General features: G+C 42.2%; 1 protein-coding gene across 6 annotated transcripts in view; it reads left to right on the top strand.

The window, feature by feature from the left end:
• hspg2 (heparan sulfate proteoglycan 2) overlaps positions 1 to 22957 on the top strand; it is a 103587-nt gene that overhangs the window by 31896 nt on the left and 48734 nt on the right. For 4 of the 6 annotated variants that reach the window (XM_087833325.1, XM_087833326.1, XM_035909176.2 and 1 more), the window contains exons 4-31: positions 4573 to 4632; positions 9166 to 9272; positions 9426 to 9484; positions 9783 to 9955; positions 10080 to 10118; positions 11131 to 11256; positions 11402 to 11593; positions 11673 to 11792; positions 12825 to 12956; positions 13319 to 13463; positions 14030 to 14187; positions 14301 to 14441; positions 14578 to 14741; positions 14824 to 15003; positions 15196 to 15392; positions 15682 to 15829; positions 16327 to 16454; positions 16682 to 16768; positions 16995 to 17053; positions 18262 to 18332; positions 18497 to 18637; positions 18811 to 18984; positions 19493 to 19672; positions 19762 to 19880; positions 19984 to 20095; positions 20728 to 20841; positions 21022 to 21149; positions 21264 to 21350. In XM_087833325.1, coding sequence (XP_087689451.1) covers positions 4573 to 4632; positions 9166 to 9272; positions 9426 to 9484; positions 9783 to 9955; positions 10080 to 10118; positions 11131 to 11256; positions 11402 to 11593; positions 11673 to 11792; positions 12825 to 12956; positions 13319 to 13463; positions 14030 to 14187; positions 14301 to 14441; positions 14578 to 14741; positions 14824 to 15003; positions 15196 to 15392; positions 15682 to 15829; positions 16327 to 16454; positions 16682 to 16768; positions 16995 to 17053; positions 18262 to 18332; positions 18497 to 18637; positions 18811 to 18984; positions 19493 to 19672; positions 19762 to 19880; positions 19984 to 20095; positions 20728 to 20841; positions 21022 to 21149; positions 21264 to 21350 — 3541 coding nt within the window. The remainder of the gene's footprint in view (positions 1 to 4572; positions 4633 to 9165; positions 9273 to 9425; positions 9485 to 9782; positions 9956 to 10079; positions 10119 to 11130; positions 11257 to 11401; positions 11594 to 11672; positions 11793 to 12824; positions 12957 to 13318; positions 13464 to 14029; positions 14188 to 14300; positions 14442 to 14577; positions 14742 to 14823; positions 15004 to 15195; positions 15393 to 15681; positions 15830 to 16326; positions 16455 to 16681; positions 16769 to 16994; positions 17054 to 18261; positions 18333 to 18496; positions 18638 to 18810; positions 18985 to 19492; positions 19673 to 19761; positions 19881 to 19983; positions 20096 to 20727; positions 20842 to 21021; positions 21150 to 21263; positions 21351 to 22957) is intronic. The other 2 variants (XM_087833328.1, XM_087833327.1) reach the window with 1 other exon arrangement.

Here is a 22957-nt window from a genome sequence, read left to right as displayed (position 1 = left end):
AGCTACAACCCACCTCCACCTCAGCTCCTTTTTTAAAAAACTTTATCAGTGTCTGTTGTCTCTTGTTCCTGTTTTGTACTATGCTGTATCTTATTCTCCACACCTCCACAACTTTCCATGTATGCGCATGAAAAGGAAGGGAGGTGTGCTCTTTCCACCTTATGCTTTCCACACATGCAAGTGGAAGGCATTTGGTGTAGGTCCCAGTGCAGTCCCATAGTAGACCAACTTCAACCGTAATATGTCCCATTAAGTACATTTCTCATTGCAATGGTTCAGGAACATGTCAGTATCATAGTGCATTGTATTTGTCCAAGTAGCCTCCTTTTAAAGAAGTCTTGAGATTTACTCAGAAATTATATAATATTTTTTTATCTTTTGCTGTGCAAAAAAAAAAGAAAAGGAAAAGACAACCACATATTAAAAATGGAAGAGATAAGCAATACATGTCAAAGTCACTGTGTCAACAATCCTACTAGCTGTCATTCTTTTTCTTTGTGGCTCACTTATGTTTTGTTAGTGCTGGTGGTGAAAAGATATGTCAGTGTAAACATGATAAACAGCATCTCAGCCCTGAGAAACTCAGATGGCTTCTAGCTATTGTCGTGCTGAGATTGCTATACATCAATATCTAACGCTGCTGTCTAAACTAGCTCTCTCATCCATTGTTTAAATAACCCAGACAAGGACTCACCTGTCATTGGAGTTCGATCTACATGCTGTGATTTGTGTGTGTGTGCATGTGTGTGTGTGTATACTGTTGACACTGATGTGAGTAGAGGGAGACTCACAGACAGGGTACTGCATTCCTGTGTAGCCTCACCTGGCTTTGCTAATCATTTACTAGTGAGTGCTTACTGAAAAAACCATGACATAGGTTTGGATTCCTCCGTTATCTGTCATATTGAGCAGATGTTGCACCATTAGTGGACAATACATCAGGGTAATGTAGCTTGTCTTGTCAGTTTGGCCTGAGCAGTGCCAGGCCACCCACTCAGTTTCATGCTTTTTCATGGTCAGCTGGTATGTGTGTTTCAGTGGCACTGCCTGTGTGTGTGTTTGCAAGAGTGTGTCAGATACACGGAGCCTCTTGGGCACTTACACAGAGGGACAAATGCTGGCAGCTGCAGTTATTTTGCTGAGATCTTTGTTGTTGTAATGCTGGAGCCCTACAAGGAGGTCACGCACTTGAAACAGAATGTTGTGGACAGGACAGTTGTAGGAGCAAACGAACGTCAGTGCTGCAGTGTTAAACGACACGTTTGGACTAACCTTTGTCTTACCTACTCGTCTCAATCAGCGATAAAAGCTTCTATCCGTTCATAAGCAGCAGATTGTCACTCTGACTGTGTGCAATTCATTTTGGGTGGGCATAGTTCTGAAAGACTCCTGCTGAATGGTCTTAGTCACTAACTTGAGCTCTATTATTGCACCTAGCCCTGTGATCCTACACTCTGTTGTACCAATAACAAATGAGTTGCCTTGGAGAGCTGGCTTGTGCCACTCCTCTTTAGGAAAGAGATTTTTAGGGTTTCTTTGAAAGAGAGCATATCTGCCTGCTGGAGGGATTTTCTTTTTCCTCTCTCCAGGAAGGACTTGTACTTTATATCTCTGTGCATTTTGATGAGCTTAAAAATAAGCTACGATACATCATAAGTGAGTAACTTACACTTGTGCTAGCAAAATGTTCAATTGTGCTGCAGACCAAATACTGAATTAAAGTGGTTATTGGCTGGGTATTCAATTGTCCTGTGGTTTTCCCCAGATATGAGTTCATTTGGATAAAGCTCCACAGTTGATTAGTGGCTTCCTGGTTGCACCCTAGAGAGTATCTATATCAAATAATACCACTCCCGGGACTTATTAAGTTCTTAACTAGTTTTTCTTCTGTTGCTGACAATTCATATACACCCACTGGCCCCCCAAAACAGGGAAACCACATTTTAAACCACAAGATATTGCAGCTTGACATGAGACACTCTACTGAGTGTATTACCCCATATGCCTGCCTGGGGCATCAGTGAGCCGCTGGACAGTCTGTGGCACTATTTACACAATGCCCCAGAGGTTCTCATTTGGATTCAAAAATATTTGCTTGATCCAGGTATTTCCTGCACACTCTGGTCACATGACACTGTACCAGGAGGAACATGGGGCCCAGAAGTTCAGACAATGATTTTGAGGATTTCATTCTTGTACCTAGCAGGAGTTTGACCCTCCAAGGATATTCCTTGCCAGACCATTACTGACCCACTGCCAAACCAGTCATGCTGTCACATGTGCTCAGTGTGAACCTGTTCTCATCTTTGAAATGAACAGTCACAGTGGAAGACCTACCATTCTTCTGTTCTCTCCCGATCATCAGTCAAGCTTTGTGGTGCTGGTTCTGATTCTCTCCATGAGCAGTTTGGTCAGAAACATGCAGATCAGTAGCTTGCTTAAGGTCATTTTCTAGGGTCCTGACGGTGCTCCTGCTGCCCCTGACCCAAAGAAGCCAATACTGTCCATCTGCTGCATTGATGCCATTCTACGCCCCTGTCCATTGCACTTTGTGTATCCATCTTCAAGCATCTCCTCCACACTCTTAAGACTGTGTCTCAGTGGTGTAAAGGACACTAACAAAAAGATAAAGTATACAAAAATCAGTCTAGAGGGATAAGGAGAGAGCAATGGTCTGTGGCCACCACGTACAAAACCATTCCCTTTTTAGGGATTGCCTTGCCCATGACCCTGAATTGGATAAGCGGAAGAAAATGGATGTAGTTGTCTTGTTGTTTCCTCTCCATTGCACCTGTTGTCACATTCATTTGCTTCAGAGCGAGTGAAATGGATTCACAATTGTTTATGCTTTGTAACTGGACACATTGATGTCCCTGAAGTGTAACTGACTTCAAGTTATACTATGAAGATTGAGTGTTGTCTTAATTATTTTGAGCAATATACTTACTCTATGTTTCTCCTGTTGGGTAAAAGATCCATTTAGTTTGTTGTATTGTCAAATATCTCTCTATCCAGCCTCTTACACAGTGAGCACTGTCTCAGTAAGTGACCTCAGCCCGATCAACCCATAACAGAGCAGGGAGTATTAACAAATCTGTTATCTCCTTCTCTCTGGCTTCCACTCTTTTTCTGTTTCTGACAGTGATCACAGCAGATCAGCAGACTTTGAAGTAGCAAATGCTTCATTAGCCTTAATTAGTTTGGGTCACTATTCTTGTGGGAAACCTCATGTCATTTGGGTAGGGCATGTTTTCTCTCAATTGTTTCCTGGCTGGGCATTTTAGGCTTGACGAAATGCTTTGCAGACGTGCTGCAAGCCAGACAAAACTCTTTACACAGTTTTTTTTATTTTTGTCAACTCTGCCTTCTTCTAAAATATATCCCACAACTACAGTAACGTGTGTCAGAACCCTCGTGGTTTTCGCATGTGCAGCTGTGCAACAGCTGGATCCAGTATACTCACTCAATTATGAAGGAGATCTTGTTTACTACTGTTTGTTGAAGTTTATGGAGTGGACTCATATTTATCTGGAGAGGAGCATAAAAAAAATCTCTCTTGTTAGTATAAAGTGCTTGTGTGGAGCATTTTAATACATTTTTAAGGCTTTTGTTTACAAGATAGTGAATAGATCTTGTAAATGGTTTGTAAATCAACCTTTGTATTTGGATCTCTTCCTTGAAACAACCAAAAGGCCTCCTCACTTGACATTTCATAGCACGCCCCAAGCAGTGGAAGAATGAATGAGTCACCACGAAAAAGAACGTGGTCATTGTTGCCCATGCCAGTGGAGAGAACTTAGGGTAAAACCAGTTAAAACTCTTTTAATGGTGCTCAGTTCTTCCATTTAAAAAGGAAAACAGGAAACAGCTCCTCCCTGCATTACTGCAGTGCCAGGGTGGATGTATGTGTCAGACAGCTGAGATGAGAAGAGCAGGATGTGGAAGTGTGCACTTTGTAAAGTATTCTCTTTGTGTTGAAAGACTGAGGAAGAGGTTTGTCTAAAGTTATGGCCCCTCACCTTTTCTCCTCGTCGCTGTCATGTAAGGAGATTTCCTTGTGTGTTTCCTGGCAGACACTGGTTAATAAAACCACAGGCCTCCTGCAGCCTCTGTCCCATGAAGCAGTATCCACATCATTTAGATGGTAATGATTAGTGGGACTGTTGATCACAGCAAATCGATGGTGACATTTCCAGCTTCTCATGAAACTATGTTGGGATTTTTTTGATTTTTTTGTTCTGCTACCACTGTAATATGTCTGTTTCACGTAATCGTAGTGGCTCTTCTTGATTTCCTGTTTCTGTTACTACAACTTTTTCTCTTTTCAGTTCTCCTACTTATTATCTCTCTCTGTTTTCTCTCTCCCTGCATTTGTTTTCCTGTCTAACTTTCCTGAAACTTTAACCTCTCTGCACCTGCCTGGCTAACTTCATTTGTTTCCCTTGTTCTTGTGTTGCTTTCCTTGGTTGATCTTTGACCTCTGGCTCATGTTTGTGCCGTGTTGACCTCCCCGTCACGTCTTTTCCCACTATTGCTTGCTCTCTGCTGCTTGCACTTCATTTCTTGCTATAGCACATTGGTTGGATTCTTCATATCTGAGGAACATACAGAACCCAAGTGAGCACGACCAAAGTAAGTCCTGATGCACCTCTTTCTTAACACTTTGTTTTTCTCTTGTTTCTTGTCTTTGGCACACTCTGCTTTCACCTGTTCCATTCAGTTATGCACGGTCTTTTCCAAACACACTCTCAGATAACATTCCAAGGAAGACTCAGCTGGGGCATGTAGTGTCTGAGTCCAGCTGGTTTGTTTTTCCAAATGTCTTACAGGCGTTTCCCAATGATTTCCGATGCTATGGAAAATTATGTGCTTTTTCCATTATGTAACAGAGTGACAACATTTCCATTTATAGCTAAAAATGTCTTTGAAATGACGTTACCATGACACTTGCAAAATGTACTCCATGCTTTCATTTTAAAATTGCTCTTTGAAATATCAGCCTCATGTTGGTGGTTCAACTCCAATGCAACAAACCAGGTCTTCTACTAAGTAACTATAACACAAGTATAAAAATGAGCCTTTTTTATATATAGTTGTGGTTTTGATCTCTACATTGCAAGCTGTGGATGAGCAGGATGGGGAGAGCTTAATAATGAAGCCAGAATTAAGTCCCTAGATTTCCCCACAGGGCAATAAATGGACTTGGAAACAGAGTTTCTGGCTTGTTACCAGCGAAGGGGTTAAGTAGCAGCGGTCCTGTCTACGGGAGTTAAGATGAGAAAGAGACAGCTGGCAAATGGAAATACAGGCAGAAAAACTACGGAGGAGATTGAGATGAGAGAGAGCAAAATCCCATGTAGGGGAGTTACTAAAGATCTTTGTTGGCGTTATTAGAGCATTGTGGTTTGGGCCTTGTTCTTATAGAATCTGGCTCTCCCCCACATGTTTTGGAAATGGCTTGACTGGTGCTGGGCGCAGCCTCGGGGGTTGAAGGTCAAACCCAGCGTGGCTGGGGTTTAAAGGCCAGGCTGGGCTCATTGCTCAATCAACTCTTTGTCTTCTGCGTAGCCCTCTGAGTGTTAGAGGGGCCCATTGCACAAAGCTGCCACAGTTCTACTGAACAGCTTTAATCGCCAAATAAGTTTATGAATTAAAAGTATGGAATGCTACTTTTCCACACTTTTTTTTCTCTCTCCCACTCGTCACATCTGTTCTCACAGTTTCATCACCTTTGATGGTGGTGGCGCTTGGCAAAGGGGATTTCCCCCTCGCTGAAAGCAGCAAGTTGCCCACAGGAGCTCTTGGAGTGAAAGAGGCCCTCGTTAGCAGTATGGCACAACTCGGTGCTCTAATCAAAGGATCTCAGGCAGTCCCATTCTTCTGTTTTTTGCGGCAAGCTCAGAGAGAAATGGGGCTCCAAGCCACTGTTGGCCTGGCAGCAAGTATCCACTCAAGTGATTAGATTATATATGGGTCAAAAGAGGCGCTTTGATGAGCAACTTTGATGTTGCTTGTTTTCTGAGACCATATTCAGGCCTAACAATTGGTCCTATAAATCTAATAGTAGCAGTCTCAAAAGCGAGCACCCCAGGTTGTGCTAAAGCCTGCAGTGCTGTTCTTACTTGTTCCCCTTACTGTTTTCTTAGGCAATGCTCAGTTTACTTTGACATAAAAGGTGCTTTTCTCGCCAGGAGTTGGACGTCTTGTTGTAACACCGATGTGTAGAAGGAAAATGGGACTTAGCGGCATAAAGTGGGGAAAGCTCTTAAACACAGTGACCGCACAGCCTTTATGTGAGACACGAAATCTATAACTTTTAATTAGGTAGCTCCTGTTAAGCATGATGCACATCTGCTGCCAGTGTGAATGTCTAGTGATATGCAATTATCCAAAGAACATGGAAAGGGTGAAGAAAATTATATACACCAAGACTGTGTGTAGCGGCTGCACACAGTAGGTGTGTATGTGAGCAGATTTATTGTTTTATGCATATTTGGGCATGTATGTTTCTAACTAGAGGCTGAGCAGATGCTTACTTAGAACATGACTCTTTGCTTTTGGCACGGCAAATAGCATCTCACTGCAAGAAACAGCACAAATATTGACTTCCTCCCTAAATCCACACTACCAGCCTAAAATCAGAGGTTGGCAAGCCCATCCTAACAAAGTGTTGGCAGGAGTGTGAGAATGGGGCACCCCGCAGGCGCAGGCTATTTTAAGTTTCATGGCTAAGCCTGTGACATTGTAATCATAATATTACAGCGAATATTTCCCTCAAAATGAGTCGCACGTTATAGTTGTTTTGTACAAGAGGGTATATCAACAATTTGAGAATGTTTCAAAAGCCTTTAATGCAGCTAATTTCCCCGTTAAATTACAGTGAAGTACTGGCAGTAGCTATTATTTTACAGTGTGACTGCTATAATCTACCACAAGTGAAGAACAATTGCTTTGCTGCATGCTTCTACAGAATTTTGTTGTTGTCTCTCCGGATGCCATTATTGTTTTTGTTTCTTTTGATCATCACAAGCTTTTGTTGTAAAATATATGAATATACTGTGAATCATTTTCTGAAAACATTGCACACGGTTTACAGGATCTCAGTCTGCACGCTCTCACTTTTTAACATGAATCTTTCTTAAGCTATGTGAAAATCCCTAAAGTCCTTGCATTCATCAAATTCATATCTCGATATTTTTTAGCTGGGTGGCGATATAAGATATATATCTCGATATTTTTTTAAAGCCATAAGTTAAGAACAAAAAGAGAGTTCTTAGTCACACTGTGTCCCAGATGTCACACAGGCATTTTTATTTACATACAGCATAGATTTACATGAAGAAATTACTCAAAAATAAATTATCAGCATTTATTAAATAATCATGCTCCATAAATAAAAGAAAACAATGTTGTTTTTGTGCATAACAAAAAGCTCGTAATTGTACAGTCAAAATGTAAACTAACAAACGCTGAGCATAATAACAAAGACAGATTTCACAGCTGCTCTGTTCCCAACTTCTACTGCGTGACTGACAGCCTTGAGTTTGAAATCCTCTTTGTAACCATGTCTCTTAACAGGTGCCATTTATGGCCCTTATACACACAATACGGTAATATTACGTTGAAGCACAGTACGTATCACTCCGCGAGGCTCCAGACTACGGTAGCCGTAATGCTCCGACAATCTGTCAAGCGCTGCATCTCCGTAGCTTACCAAAGTCGTACTAAAACGTTTTTTGACAGATTGCTGAGCGCCGTGTACCACCTAAAATCGGTTCGCGGTCAGTAAGCACAATCAGAATTCATACATAAGGCGCGCTGTCAACTTTTGAGAAAATGAAGGGATTTTAGGCCGTGCTGCCCCTGTGGGCTGTCGTTAGCATGGTTAGCTCGTTAGCGCGGTTAGCTCGCTAACACGTTGACGCCGTCCAGCCCATTGACTGTAGAAAACAGTCAATGGGCTGTAGAAAACTGTAGAAAACAGTCAATGGTCCAGCCCCACAACTCGCTAACGGAGATTTGCCGTGTCCATGTTGTCGCTGCCTGCAGGTGAAGCTATGGGGGAGGAGGGGGAGTTGTGTTCAGTGAAGGAGAGGCGAGGCCGAGTAACGTTGCGTAGAGACAAAAGTGGACGAAAGAGAGGCAAACTTGTGGCTCCACAAGTAGAATTATAACGTAACATAGACTACATCGATATAAAGGATATTGTCACATCTTATATCTCGTATGAAAATATATCGATATTTTTTAAAAACTCGATATATCGCCCAGCCCTATTGCACGGTATCACTACAGGAATGTCTGTTATGTTCTCAACGTTGTAAAACCTAATTTAAATAAATGTCTACTTGCTTGCATTGCATAAAAACTCGATTTAACTGCAGCTTCTGTTTGCCACACATTTGAATGCAAAGTGTTCTGTTTTTAGCTGCCGAACTACATGAACAAGGAGTCTAAGTAGGCCATTGATGTAATCCTCTGACCCCTTACATTGCTCTCCAGCCTTCCTGCCTCATGCATGTATGACTTGAGGAGGGAATGTTGAGGCCTTCTTCTTGAGTCATTCACAGAGGATCCTCTTCTTCTTCTTCCTCCGCAGCTGCTGGCACAGTATTGATGCTGAATTTACTCCTACTGACCTTCCAAGTCTGTGATATCATCAGCATTCAGTCAGGAGATCTGAAGCAAACTTTTGGCCCTGTTACATTGAATGTCCCGAGTATTATGTGTATTTGTAACTCATTTCTATCATGTGTCACTATTTAAATATGCTGAAAAATGTTAGATTATTTATGTTCTATGTCTGTGACCCACAGAATAGTTGATAGTACAATTTAATGGTTATTTTTCAATATGTGGAGGAGTGTGACTGTGTCTGTGTGTTGGTCGTTGGCCACAGACACAGTCACAGTTGAGATATAGAAATAGATGCTGTAATTTGTATGTGGCTTTCACTTAAGCCGCAGTCGTGCTTTTCAGTTTTTACCTCCTGAAACATTTAACCAGAGGTTTTCCTGAGGAAAGGAAGTTCCAAACAGTATCCCACATCACAGCGACCGTGACTACAGTGACTTGAATGCAGTTTATAACATGCACACCTGACAATAGTTGGATATTAATGTGCAGTTTAACTAACAGATAAATCTCCCCACTTTGTGTTTCTAGTTTATTACAGAGCTTCTGTCAACTTCACCTCCCTGGTCTACGGTCCCGAATACGAAGAAATCTTCTCTCGTGAATTTATCGAGCTTTCTGAAGCAGTGGTGGACACGGTATGTCCTGTTCTCATAAACTGTGCTAAATAGCGCTCTTGTACAGTATGATAAGACTGTTACTGCCTTATATGGTGAAAGACATTTTATTTATGACTTTGCTAATTTAAGAATGTATGACTGTGTGTCTAAAAATTTATTTTTCCTCCACAGCTCGAGTCAGAGTACAACAAGATTCCAGGTGTCCAGACAGTCAGTGTGATCCTTGTTAAGTAAGAACATACACAATATTATTTAAATATTTATTTGTGACACTTAAAGTAGCTTTATTTTGTTGTCTGGATATTTTTACCTTGCCAGGTGATATTTCTTCTTGTTTTTCCGTATTACCCAAGGCCAGTAGGCCAGCAGCATTGTAGACATTCAGTCAGTAATACAGGAGCCTTTCTAGTAAATCCTTTCTAGGACAGCCAAAGAGGAACTTTGCTTTTAACAAGCTTTATTGTTTAACATATGCGGTGCTTTCCATACAGTCTGTAGGCTCAGCTGGCCTTCTTTTGGTCTTTGCAGAAAGGAGATAAGAGAGGATGGCGTTGATGTATTTGTGGAAATAGATGTGGGATCTGAATACAACGCCAATGAGGAACAGATCCGCAGCGTGCTGTACAACGTGGTGAAGGAAGGAGCAATTGCTTCCTACAGCACTTCGGTCCGGGGCTTTCAGTTCAGACGGCTTGGAGTAGGTAAGACCTCAAGAAGTACTGAAACAGGTGCCACTGTTACCCAAGAGTTTGCTGTATACTTACAGCAGATGAAGATCTAGCAGCAGGGTAGGCAGTTACCTTAACATTTCCCTCTGGTTTATAGCTGAACCTTTGCCTTCAGCGGAGCATGTAGCAGACCCAGGTTTGTATTTTGCCATGCCTGTTGCATGGTGAGTTAGAAACTGTAGTGCATTTAGAAAGAACAGTTGAGCATCTGTGTCTTTAATTTGATGTGCACAAGTCCTGTTGTCTGAGGAATGTTTTGCATGGAAGCACAAAAGTGTGAACTTCTGAGTTTAGTCTTTGAAGTCCAGTAGTGCCCAATGAGTATTAAGTATCTTTGCATGGCATGAGTGTGATTAGGAATGCAGCTTTTTAAAATTTTTTTGCCATCAATTCCACAAAATTCTCTATACAGACATGGCAACTAATAGAGTTAAATGGTGACTTTATCTTTTATTTGTTTATTCAGGCGACAGCACTGTCATTCATCTGTCTGTCTCGTTTTGCTGTCTTTGTGTGTCTGTGTGTCAAATCTATTCTTACAGTATTTGTAGCCTGTGTTCACTGTAATCCCTGTTTAGTGTTTGTTCAATCCGGTCTTTATTTGTGCGTTATTAAGCCTTTCTTGTCCAGTCTTGTATTTATTTCTTATTGTGTATCAAATTTGTCTGTTCTATTTTTTTGTATCCATCTAGCCATGTCTAATCTACTCTTTGTCATTTCGTTTGTGTCAATCTCTTTTTTTGTGTTCTTCAGTCTAGTCTGTCCAGTGTTGTCTTGCCCGTCTAATGTAATCTGTCTAATGTGTTATTGTATAGCTGCCATGTTGGTTTGAACCTATGGTATATTTTATGGTTACCAGAACACAAACACTAATGAAAATCTTGTAATGTTCTTGAAAAGCTCCCTAATTATCACAAGCTTTCAGATTTTGGTAATATTTTCAACACTTCTGAGTTGTTCTTTCTGCAGTAGAGTTCCAGGAGAAGTTTTTTTTAAAAATTAAATGAAATTTTTTAAAAAAACTTTTCATGTTAATTGTGTTTTAATATGACGTTAGGTAGTTTTTTGGCTATACCATAGTCAACGCTTGCATGTCTTTGATCCTTCAACATCCCACTCCCCCTGCTTCCCCTCTGCATCTCTAATAGTAACCCCCAGTGTGAGACCCTGCATGCCAGATGAGCACAGGTGTGGTGATGGGACATGTATCCTAATGGAATACCTGTGTGACAACCGACAAGACTGCAGAGACATGAGTGATGAGCTCAATTGTGGTGAGTGGCCTCATTGTGACTGGTTGGCAGTTTAACATGGTCAGTTATATGCTGGAATAATGGCTGTTTGATGTGTGGGGCAGTAATTAGCGCCTGTGTACATCTTTGCATAGGCCTAATGAAAGATTTGTGTCACACTCAATAGGGCCGATTATTCCGATCATCACAACCCCTGCCACCACAGTCGATACAACCCAGAAGGTAGTGCGTCCCCCCGTCCAACCTAGACCCTGCAGAGTGGATCAGGCTACATGTCAGACTGGAGAGTGTATACCTCGTGACTATATCTGTGACGGTCAGCGGGACTGCCCAGATGGAAGCGACGAGTTTAGATGCGGTGAGTAACGCAGCCCTGTACATGCGAACAGTCCCAGAGAGCAACATGATCCCTAATCAGCCTCTTGCCTTTTTTGCAGGTACTCCATCTCCCTGTGAACCCAATGAGTTCAAATGTAAAAACGGTCGCTGTGCACTCAAACTTTGGCGCTGCGATGGAGACAATGACTGTGAGGATAACTCAGATGAAACTGACTGCCGTAAGTCTCCGTTTGTGAGACAGTAAAAATCTGTCTTAAAGGAATAAGTAAAGCTCCCTTACCTCTATGATGTCTGTCTCTTAAATTTAAACAACAATATTAAATCTAATTTTGGATTTGTTAAGTCGTCTTATTATTTCAAATAATAGTGTGGGTGGCATGATAGTGCAGCGGTTAGCGCTGTCTCCTCAGTGTGAAGGTTCTGGGTTCAAATTCCACCTGGGGTGTTTTGTGTGACATTTGTATTTTCATGAGCTATTTCCAGACACTCAGTCTTCTTCGCACAGTCCAAAGACATGCATGGGGTTAGGTTAATTGGTTATTTTAAACTAGCTGTAGGTGTGAACGATTTTCTGTCTCTGTGGTTTAGCCCTGGGACAGATTGATGGCCTCTCCAGTGTGTACCCTGCTGCTTGCCCTATGACAGCTGGGATAGGCTCCACCCCCCACCGCCATATCCCAGAACTGATTAAGCAAAGAAAAATACTTGCATGTGAATATGAGCACACTTATTTAAAAAGAAGGAACAAATCATAGGCCTCCGAAACTTTCCACAAATGTATGTATTGCCACTGAGAATAAGTTGCTTTACTGTGAATGTGACCTTGATGAAGAAAAAGATAAAGTCCATCAGTGTTTTTTTGTGCGTACATATTAATAAATAATTTAAATAAGGATAGGAGGATAGATCCATGATAGGTGTCCTTCTTTTATCAGTCTTTATGTTGAGTGAGGCCAATTAACACCTTCAGGTTCATATATTAAATCCAGAAATAGTGGTATTTATCTTCTATCAAAAAGCACCTTTCCCATCCATCCATCTCAGGATAAGGAGCCTATCCCTGCTACCATAGGGCAAGAGGTGGGGTAGCACCTTTCCCATAATGCTAAAAATGATTGGTTTCAGCTTAGGTTATTGGTTGCTGGTGCTAAGCAATTGCTATGAGCCTTTCTGACCTTGATTCAAAGCTGCTGTTTATGTTGTGAAGGGATATAAATTTGCTATTACTTTTCATCTTGTCATCACTGCAGCCTCCAAGGGCCCCGATGACAGGTGTGCTCCTGAGCAGTTTGAATGCCTGAGTGATAACAAATGTATCCCAGCTAGTTACCAGTGTGATGAAGAGCCAGACTGTGAAGACCGCTCCGATGAGTATGGCTGCAGTAAGTCTCAGTCCAGTGCCTGTCCACATCTGCCTGTTAATAGACTCATTCTCATACACATTCAACTGCTTTCTTTCATATTTTCATGCAAATCACTTCTCTGACACTACTCTGTATATTGCCTCCTTTGTACAATTTGCCTAATTTTCTGTGAAACAGGCTCTTTTCATATGTATTCAGTGAAACACAGGGCTTTTTGTGAGCCCTCCATCCCTGAACTAAAAGAAAATTGTCTGTCCATAGCAGAGAATTTGACTTCCTCGGCCTTTATGAGCTTCACTCGCCAAATTCCAGTGACATGCCAGCTGTTTTGTAAATGTGCATTTATTTTTTGGTTTTTTGTCCTTTTTGACTCCTCGCAGCCCCTCCTGCTGTAACAAGCCCCCCAGAAGAGTCAGTTCAGGTTGCACGGGGAGCCACAGTAACATTCACCTGTCAAGCTGTTGGAGTGCCAACACCCATTATCACCTGGAGACTCAACTGGGGACACATTCCTACCAGCAACAGGTGGGTTTGATAGGAAATTCACCACCTCTGTGATTTTTGTTCATCGGGTCTATAATCAAACCTAATTTAGTGTACACATTCAGAAACTCTTAACCTCTGATTATTCAGAGTTTGGAGAAAACACAGTCAAAATGGCCTAAAATATCTATGAATTGGAGTTTGTTAATGTTATTTTTTAGTCAATCTGTTTCCAATAAAATCTGATAAAAGCTAGAAGTCATCTGCAGTAGTCTCTGAAGATTTGAAAATCTCTGTCAAGGTATTTTCCTCTGTGATACAGTTTCAGGTGAGGAGGCTGTTGACAGTGTAGCTGATCGTCTCAGCTTTGACTCTTCATCTTTAGGCCCATGATTGTAATTACCCGAATATTTGTGGTGTACTCCAGCTCCAGATGTTGCAGTTTCGAAATGTTCACTCTAGGCGTAGACGACTGCTTGTGTGGTTTGGCCAATTACATTTAAAATTGATGGGTTTTTGTGTAACAATGTTTTCTAAAACTGTAACAGTGAGATGTAAAGGAAAGCTTTTTATCTTATTCCAATGGTGTTTTATTTCTCTATTCTCAGGATTACCGTGACCAGTGACAATGGCCGTGGGACCCTCATTATTCGTGATGTGAAGGAGTCAGATCAGGGGGCGTACACATGCGAGGCCATTAATGCTAAAGGCTTGGTGTTTGGCATCCCAGATGGAGTGTTAACTCTTATTTCAAATCCAAACCCAGGTACCCTTGGGCCCAGCGTCAACGTGACTACAGTTTAACAACAAACATTAAGTTATGTACCTTGGAAACTGTAGGATAACTGTAGTTAAGTTATATCCACTTGTTCTTTCCAGGCAACTGTCCTGATGGTCACTTTAGTGTGAATGGCCGCTGTTTGTCCTGCTTCTGCGGTGGAATCTCTAAAAATTGCAAGAGCACTGGACGTTATCGCAACCATATCAGTCTGCGGTTCACAGAGGAGGAAAACTTCAAAGGCAAAAAAAGCTTTTAATGCATATGCGTATGGTTTAAGCTGACAGAACAAATAAACTGTCAGCTGAAATACCTTTCAAACTTTCATTCCTAACATCAAGAGCTAACATAAAATAAATCTGAACTTGTCAATTCCAGGAGTGAACGTTACCTACCCATCGAGGCCTGGTACTCCTCCTCTTTCCTCCACTCAGCTCCTTATTAACCCGGAGATGGAAGAGTTCCAGCTTGTCGACCTCTCGCGTCGTTTTCTTAACCTCGACTCCTTCTGGACCTTGCCTCGCCAGTTCCTGGGCAATAAAGTAAGGAGAAAATAATTCACAAGTCTCGATTTAATGGCCTTATAGACACGCTTATTCGTGTTAATCATTCCATTTGTTTTAGATTGATTCCTACGGAGGATCATTGAAGTTTAAGGTGCGGTACACACTAGCACGCGGATTGTCCGAGTCTGTGGAGAAGCCAGATGTGATGCTGGTTGGAAATGGGCGCAGGCTTGTGTACCGCAGAGGCAATGGCACCCCTCCCAATGTGGTCAACCAAAAGGAGATCAGATTCACTGAAGTAAGGGCTCTGGTTCAGATTCTGCACAATCCTGTGGTAACTTTGTAATGATGTAATGATTATATGTGTTTTTCAAACTGCAGAAAGATTTTATAGGTCATGACGGAGTAATAATCTAATAATGATCAAAAGTAAGATGAATTCACACTTCCACATGCATTATGTTAGTTAACCTAATTGTTAAATTTTTAGGACAACTGGCAGCACTCCAGTGGACGTTCTGTGACCCGAGATGAGCTGATGATGACCTTGGCCAACCTGGAAAGCATCAGCATCCGCACCAACTATGATAACCACATGGTCAGTGTGGCACTCAGTGACATTGTCATGGATACCACGACTGTGGAGTTCAGCGTTTTGGGTCATGCTAAGGACGTTGAAGAATGCAGGTGCGTTAAGTGAGAAGGAGGTAACGCCCAGTCTGTTGGGTTTCTCCAGTGTGTACACATGTAGTGTAAAGAGCACAATACAGTAATAAATGGATTATTTCATCGCAAGGGCTAATTTTATATTTTTATTTTGGTGATTATTTATAATAGTTTCATTTCAGTCTCCTTTGTGTCTAATGCAACAAGAACAACAAAAAGTCTGTTTTTCAGTCAGCTGTTTTGTAATTTGCCTCATCATAGTTTCATTATGAAAGCCATGCTTGATCATTTGTATTTTAATCTTTCCCAGATGTCCTCCTGGATACACAGGCCTGTCTTGTGAGATGTGCTCTGCTGGTTTCGAGCGTGTTCCTGGTGGCTTGTATCTGGGAACCTGTGCTGGTTGTAATTGTAATGGACATGCTACTGCCTGTGATCCAATCAGCGGACAATGTCTGGTAAAAAAACCCAAAACAAAACAAAAAAGACTGAGTCAGACAATTGTGTCTGTACAGGATATATAACACTAGCATTAGAGGATGATTTGTTTAGCCCAAAAGCAGGACAAAATAGATTGTTTAGCCCTTTTTAAAGGCTTATAGAGCCTCACTACCAGCACATATGCAAGTAACACCTTTTGATTCAAACAGGAAAATAGTCAGAAGTTGGTTTCATGGTGGATGCATAATGGAGCAAAAAGGCTAAGAAACAGTTCCAGCATATTATTCGCTGCAAAACCCAAACTTGCTAGCTATGATATAAAAAATACCCCAAATTTCCCCATGATTCCACTCTTGCATGCATGCTTGGTTTATTGGTAGAGTCATTAACAATGGTATCACTCTTCTCATTGAATTCCCAACAATAGAAAAACCCAAAATATTCTCGAAAATGCTAAATGTACTTTGAGTGACATCTGTGTGAGTGAATTGACTGTGTGTTCTCCTAACCACAGAGCTGCCAGCACAACACAGAGGGCCCTCAGTGCGACAAGTGTCGCCCTGGCTACTTTGGCGACCCAAGCCGAGGCCGCCCTGATGACTGCAAGCCCTGCCCTTGCCCGTACACTGAGACATCACGACGGTAAGGTCACAGACAAATGCTCAAACACATCTACAGTACAATATGGAAGACTAATGCATGCGGAAACAGTCTTCAAACAAGGTTTCATTGGTAAATAAACTGAGCTTTCTCACTACTCAAGCTGAGCTCATTCAGATACGCGAATACTGTTTTGTGCATTTCCCATGCTACTCATTAAACTGCTGCTCCTAGATTTTGATTCATTTTTCTTTCTGCGGACCTTGTAGGTTCTCTGACACCTGCTTCCTGAACATTGACCAACAGCCAACATGTGACGCATGCAGGCCCGGCTATACAGGAAGACGCTGTGAAAAGTGAGGAAACGTATATCATTACCTGTACCTTATCACTGAGCGTAATTAAGAACCTGTACGGATATGATTTAAGCTGTACGACTCTCTTGGGGCTGTTTGCGACAATGACTGTTGTATTGTATGGTGCAATATTAAAAAGGTGGTTTCTCAAATATGCCAAATGTATTTAAAATTAAAATTAGCTACTCTTTGATATCTACTATATCTCTGTCTGTTTTTTTTCCAGGTGTGCGCCTGGTTATCAGGGTAACCCTCTTCTGCCTAATGGAAAATGTGTCCCTGTCTGTGAGTACACTTACATTAAAGAAATCCAAAGACCTTTAAATTATTGTTTGGCTTGTTGAACTAGTCAGTTATCCAGCCGTATGATCACAAGAAGACCTAAATCTTGTGTAATGATTCCCATCAGTTTTTTCCCCCTGGGGTTACAGTAGATTGTAGTGTGTGGTCATGGCTTAGGTATGCAGGGTGGCTGGAACCCTCCCAGGTGGACTTTCTTCTCCATATGTGATCTTTCCACTGCTCTGTCCCCAGTGTTGGGGAGTAACGGAATACATGTACCGCCGTTACGTATTTAAAATACAAAATATGAGTAACTGTATTCCGTTACAGTTACCGTTTAAAAAGGTGGTATTTAGAATACAGTTACTTTGTTGAAATAAATGGATTACACGGCGGTACTTCCCTGTTTCATATTGTGGCGGGTCAGGCCTGTTTGGGTTTTGTTTGACAGCTACGTTCTGTTGTTCCAGGCGGCAGCGTTACGGTTGCCATGGTTACAGGGTGACGCTCTCTCTCTCTGCGTGTTTCCTGGGTGAGAGAGGCCTTTTTGTTGTTGTTGTGCTAAGCTAATAGGCAGAATGCTACAGGTATAGCTCTAAAGAATGTAGCATCATAGGCAGTGTAGTCCGTGCTGCAGGGAGAATGGACTGCCATACCCGTTATGTGTCTGTGAGCGAGGGAGGGAGAAAAAGGAAAAGTACGAGCTGTCATCAAGCAAAAACGGGAGCTGGAAGCATGTAAATATAATAATAACCACTGCAGCCAAGAAGAGTGCCTGACGAGCCCAGTTGTAAGTAAGCTATTAAGACTCGACTGTACACCGTGTTCGTGTTTTCCTCCAAAAACAATAAGTTCCTTTGGAGCAGCCTTTCAACGCCTCTCTTTGTCTCTCGCTAGCAAAGTTGACCCAGACAACAAAGTAAAGCTATTTTTCGGCTAAGAGCCCGACACAGAACCCACCGTATTAGCCAGAGGTCCCTTTACTACGGTTCGGAGCCGCGGACCTTCAGTAACAGTAATAAATCACAGCAATAGTACATTCATGTAGTTGTAAACAGCATGATAATATATTAAGTAATCCAAAGTATTCAGAATACGTTACTCTCATTGAGTAACGGAACGGAATACGTTACAGAATACATTTCGGGGCATGTATTCTGTAATGGAATACATTTTAAAAGTAACCTTCCCAACACTGTCTGTCCCTGCAGCAAACCCATCTACTACCAAGTGTGATGAGAGAGGAATTGTCAGCTCCAGCAGCGGGCCATGCAGCTGTAAGGTATGGCTGCAGTATGGTAAACATTTAAATCGTCAGTTGTTATAAATCTGCAAGGCTGAGTTTTTCTGCTGCCATTTTTTTATCAAAGGATTGAAGGGCTTGACAGGCACATGGGCCACATATGTGACTGTGTTTGTTTATTTGCTTCTTTGCCTACGTTGCAGAACAATGTGGCAGGCGCTCAGTGTGACGAGTGCAAGCCTGGGTTCTTCCACCTATCAGGGTCCAACGTTGAAGGCTGTCTACAGTGTTTCTGTATGGGCGTCACCAAACAGTGTTCCAGCTCCACTTGGAATAGAGAACAGGTGGGCTGCCAAGCTCTGAATGGAAAAAGAAGGAGCACATATATTTGGCACCGTGATGTCACTCAGTGTTTGCTCGCTAATGCTGTATCAGCAAATCTTTTCAGGTTCTAGATTGTTTCTGGTTATAAGCAATGTGCAAACGCTTCAGTCAGACTTGTTTCTGCATCTCTCAGGTGCGGGGCAGCGTAAACGGGCAACTCTTCTCCCTCTCCAATAGTGCCAACACGAATACTATCACTGAAGGCATCTCACAAAGGGGCTCCTCTGAAGTTGTCTACCGTTTCTTCTCGAGTCTCCCTAATGACATCTACTACTGGGTCCTGCCTGAGAACTTCAGGGGAGATAAGGTGAGGAAAACTAACAAAACAACAACCAAGTGAGTAGCAGGCAGAGAACAAGGAAAAAAACATACATGTTTAAGGTGATTTCTGTTTTCTGATTTCTATGTTGTCAAGTAAGAAGGCTGCCTTTGTCCATGCATTGAGGCTCCTTTGGACTTTCGGCTCGAATTCAGAGTCAAAGCCAGTCAAGGATGTCTTGTGACTCCCCTCACAGTATCAGAGGGGTTAAATACCTTTCCACTATTCAGTTTGTTGAAATGCTCACCTTTTCAAAGCAGATGGCCATACTTCATTAATCTGTTTCTGCTGGGAGTTTCTTTCTGTTTAAAACTGATGATATCTCTCAGCTGTCTCCAAACACTTGCTTAAGGGAAATTTGTGCTTCTCTCTATATTGTAATGTCTTGATATTACTATGTAAAGTGCTCTTAGATGACCTATGTTATGATTTGGCACTACACGAATAAAATTAATTTGATTCGAATGAGCATTTGTTTTCTACATGTTGCTACCAGGTGACGGCTTATGGCGGAGAGCTTCGCTACACAGTGAGCTTTGAACCATTTCAGCGCTCTCTTGTGATTGATGGTCAGCCAGATGTGGTTCTCCAAGGCAATGGAATCTTCCTGGAACACTACGCTCAAACCAGACCGCTCCCACGTGTCCCACAAATTGTCACTGTGACCTTCCGAGAGGTGTGTTGCAGTGTTTTTTGGGAGTTTAGCTAAACCTAAATCGTCATCAACATTTCACTTTCGCTTAATTGTTTTTCTCTGGCTGACAGTCTGAATGGCGTCGTGCTGACGGACAGCCGTGTACTCGTGAGCACCTGCTGATGGCGCTGGCAGACGTTGCTGTCTTCATGATCAGAGCCAGCTATGCCGACAATTTGGCTGAGAGCAGGTATGCTGGGAGGTTCCTCAAAGAGTGTGGAAAAGTTTCACAAATCGCATATTAATCCGAGAGGATCACACTGCTTCACATGTCTTTTTTATGCGTGATTTAGTGTCTCAGATATCCAGATGGACATTGCTGTTCCTCACTCGACTGGGTATGAACGTGCTCTGGAGGTGGAAGAGTGCGCCTGCCCTCAAGGATACAGAGGACCATCTTGCCAGGTACACATGAGGAGAGTAGTCTAGATTATTCTAGATGAGATGACAAAACTTAACAGCTGCAACTAATGATTATTGATATATGATTCTATTCATTGTTATTAGTTGTACAGAAAGAGGCATTTTTGCTTTGGAGTTTTTAAAGTAATGGAAAATGAAAAAAATCTGCACTAATGTCTCTTTATAAATAAATCAATAATTATTTATACATGTAGTTTTGCACAGGAAATATTTTCCCTCGTGTGAACTACAGCTGCCAGTTAAATCAGTTTATTGTATCAAAGCAAGAATAACAGGATGTAAACATTGATGGTTGTTCATCTGAGGCTAGCTAGCTTCAAGCTTCTGTAAACTGCAAACTCCATCTTCTGATAATTCAAACTGCTGTTTTGAATTGGTACGAGCAACTTTGCAACCTTGGATTTTACTGAAGTTATTCTGACAATGGAAAGAAAGCAAAGGCACCACAGATGTGTCTAAGCTTGCTAGAAATAAAGTCTCTTAATTTTTTCCACAATACTGCTTGACGATAATTGCAGTCTGTCTCGCTCCGGCAGTGGAACAAAGACATTTTCCTGTTTGTCATCACTTGTCTCTCACCTGAGGTGCTTTTCCATTTTTTTCCCATTCTGCAGGAATGTGACGAAGGGTACACGCGGACTACCTCTGGGCTTTACCTGGGCACTTGTGGGAGGTGTGATTGCAACGGTCACGCCAGCAGCTGTGACCCGGAGACCGGCCGGTGTCTGGTAGGTTCTGTGCTACTCTTCCCCTCTCTGTAGCCTTTGTCAGTGCTGAGCCGTCTTTGATCTCTGACACGGAATGTGCAAATTATTTCTTGGCAAATCCCAACATGTGGCTACCTAAGTGCCATATCTTCAACTGTTCCATGGATCACACCCCTTTTTTATGTGTTTCCTGACCTAAAGCAATGTCTCCATAACACTGCTGGCTCAAGATGTGAGCGCTGTCAAAATGGTTTCTACGGAGACCCTGTCACGGGTGGTGCTCAGGCCTGTAAGCCCTGCTCCTGCCCTGGAATCTCTTCTAATAACCAGTAAGTTTATGTCAGAAATGATTTTCAGTTTACTTTTTTGTTCTTTTTCATGCTAAAGTAAACTGTGTGCAGGGCAGGATCATTCTCAATCGTCATCTCTGTTTTTTCAAACAGATTCTCCACGACCTGCTATCTGGATTCTGACGGCCAGCCGACCTGTGACAACTGTCCTCTTGGATTCACTGGCCGACGCTGTGAAAGGTACGTTGCTCCTCTTCTATTTCTCATCTCTCTATTTTTCTCTTTGTCTTCCTCTCAGGGTTGTCTAAGCACTGCTCAGTGTTTGGGGTTACCTGGCTGGCCGGCAGAAAGGTTTCCAGGGGCTGGCAGTAGCACAGACTGATTTCATTCACAGGAGAGGGATATAAGCATGTCTGTGGTTCAAATTTCCCTTTTTTTCATGGTTTTTGTAGCTGAAGTATATCAAAGGAGGGATGGGATCTCTAATATATCTTTAAGGTTTTGTACTGTGTCCTCACAGAGCTGCTGGTGGTTCTCAGTGTTGTATTGTGGGTGTTTTGATTTGCAGATTGTGTAGTTATTTCTGCTGCTACTAGTAGTTTTCTTCGTCCCACATGCGACAAAGACCACTAAGGTTATTTCTCCTGTGGCACAATGCTGTGTCTTTGTTGTTGGCTCAGTTCCCTTTGTTGGTAACGAGGATGCCATCAGTCAGATTAGATTTTTTTTATAGAAAAGAAATATGCTGAAGGAGAACTAACAGTTTGAAAATAAACTTTTTTTTTCTCTGTATATCTTACTTTTGCTTTCTTCTCCTTTTACATTATCTCCAGAAGCCTTTTTCAAAGGTTGCCTTCTGCTTCACCTTTTTGCTTGGCTGGTAGAAACACATTGTAGGTGCTGGCTAATGTGATTTCTGCACATATCAGTTGTTTTGGTCATAAATGTAGATGTGGCATTTATGTGGACTGTCTGGCTAATAAATCTTTGCCACCCCAATGGCAAAGATGAAAAGGTGACTTGGGTACACAGCGCATCTTGTTATTTACTATGATATGAAGTCCCTGCCTGTATCCCTGCCTGATTTTGCTATTTTGATATTAAGACAAGAGATGCCATCTGCAGACAGTTGTGGGGAACCATTCCTGGAGACGCACACAGAGGGCTCCCTGCCTATGGGATGTGGACCTGAAACAATATTCAATTTCAACTGGGATAAAGAATTAGAACTAAACAGCAGTGGAGATGATGACAGTGAAAATCCTAGGCTTGTTACTACTATTATCCCTACTAGGGCTTTATTGTCTACTGCATCACAGCATCACAGAACTCAATCAACAAAAATAATTGGGGTGGGCATTGTTTCAGTCACCCCCAAAAAGTCAGTGTCCAGACTCCCACCACGCTTCACTCCAAGCCCAGAGAGCAGACACTCAAGCTTCCAGCAACTTCTCCGGCTTCACCTGAACTCCTTTAACCGACGACTGACCATGCTGGAAAGCAACACGCTTGATATGAAGGACAGCATTCAAAGTATGGAGAAACAGCAGAGTCTTCTCAGCTCCCAGCTGAAAGACGTTATCAGTCTGCAGACAGCCTCAGAGAAGAACAAGAAAGTTAGCGAGCTGGAAAAGAGCTACACAGAAATGGAGGCTCGTCTGAGCAGACTAGAGGGGCGGTTAGAGATCCTAATAGATGGTTTCACAGCCCTGGCTCAGGAGATGAACAAGATGAAGCGTACAAGACACATTTCCCGTTCACTCCAAGAAAAAAGGGTTCTGCCTTCACTCACAACTGTCATTGCGGTCCCATTGCACTCAACACCTCAGCCTCAGGTCAGAGTTATT

The sequence above is a fragment of the Neolamprologus brichardi genome, chromosome 20 (genome assembly GCF_056152115.1).
Source record: "Neolamprologus brichardi isolate AB-2024 chromosome 20, ASM5615211v1, whole genome shotgun sequence".
NCBI classification, from domain to species: Eukaryota; Metazoa; Chordata; class Actinopteri; order Cichliformes; family Cichlidae; genus Neolamprologus; species Neolamprologus brichardi.
The sequence above is the reverse complement of the archived record's forward strand: the minus strand, read 5'-3'. Positions and strand labels throughout refer to the sequence as shown.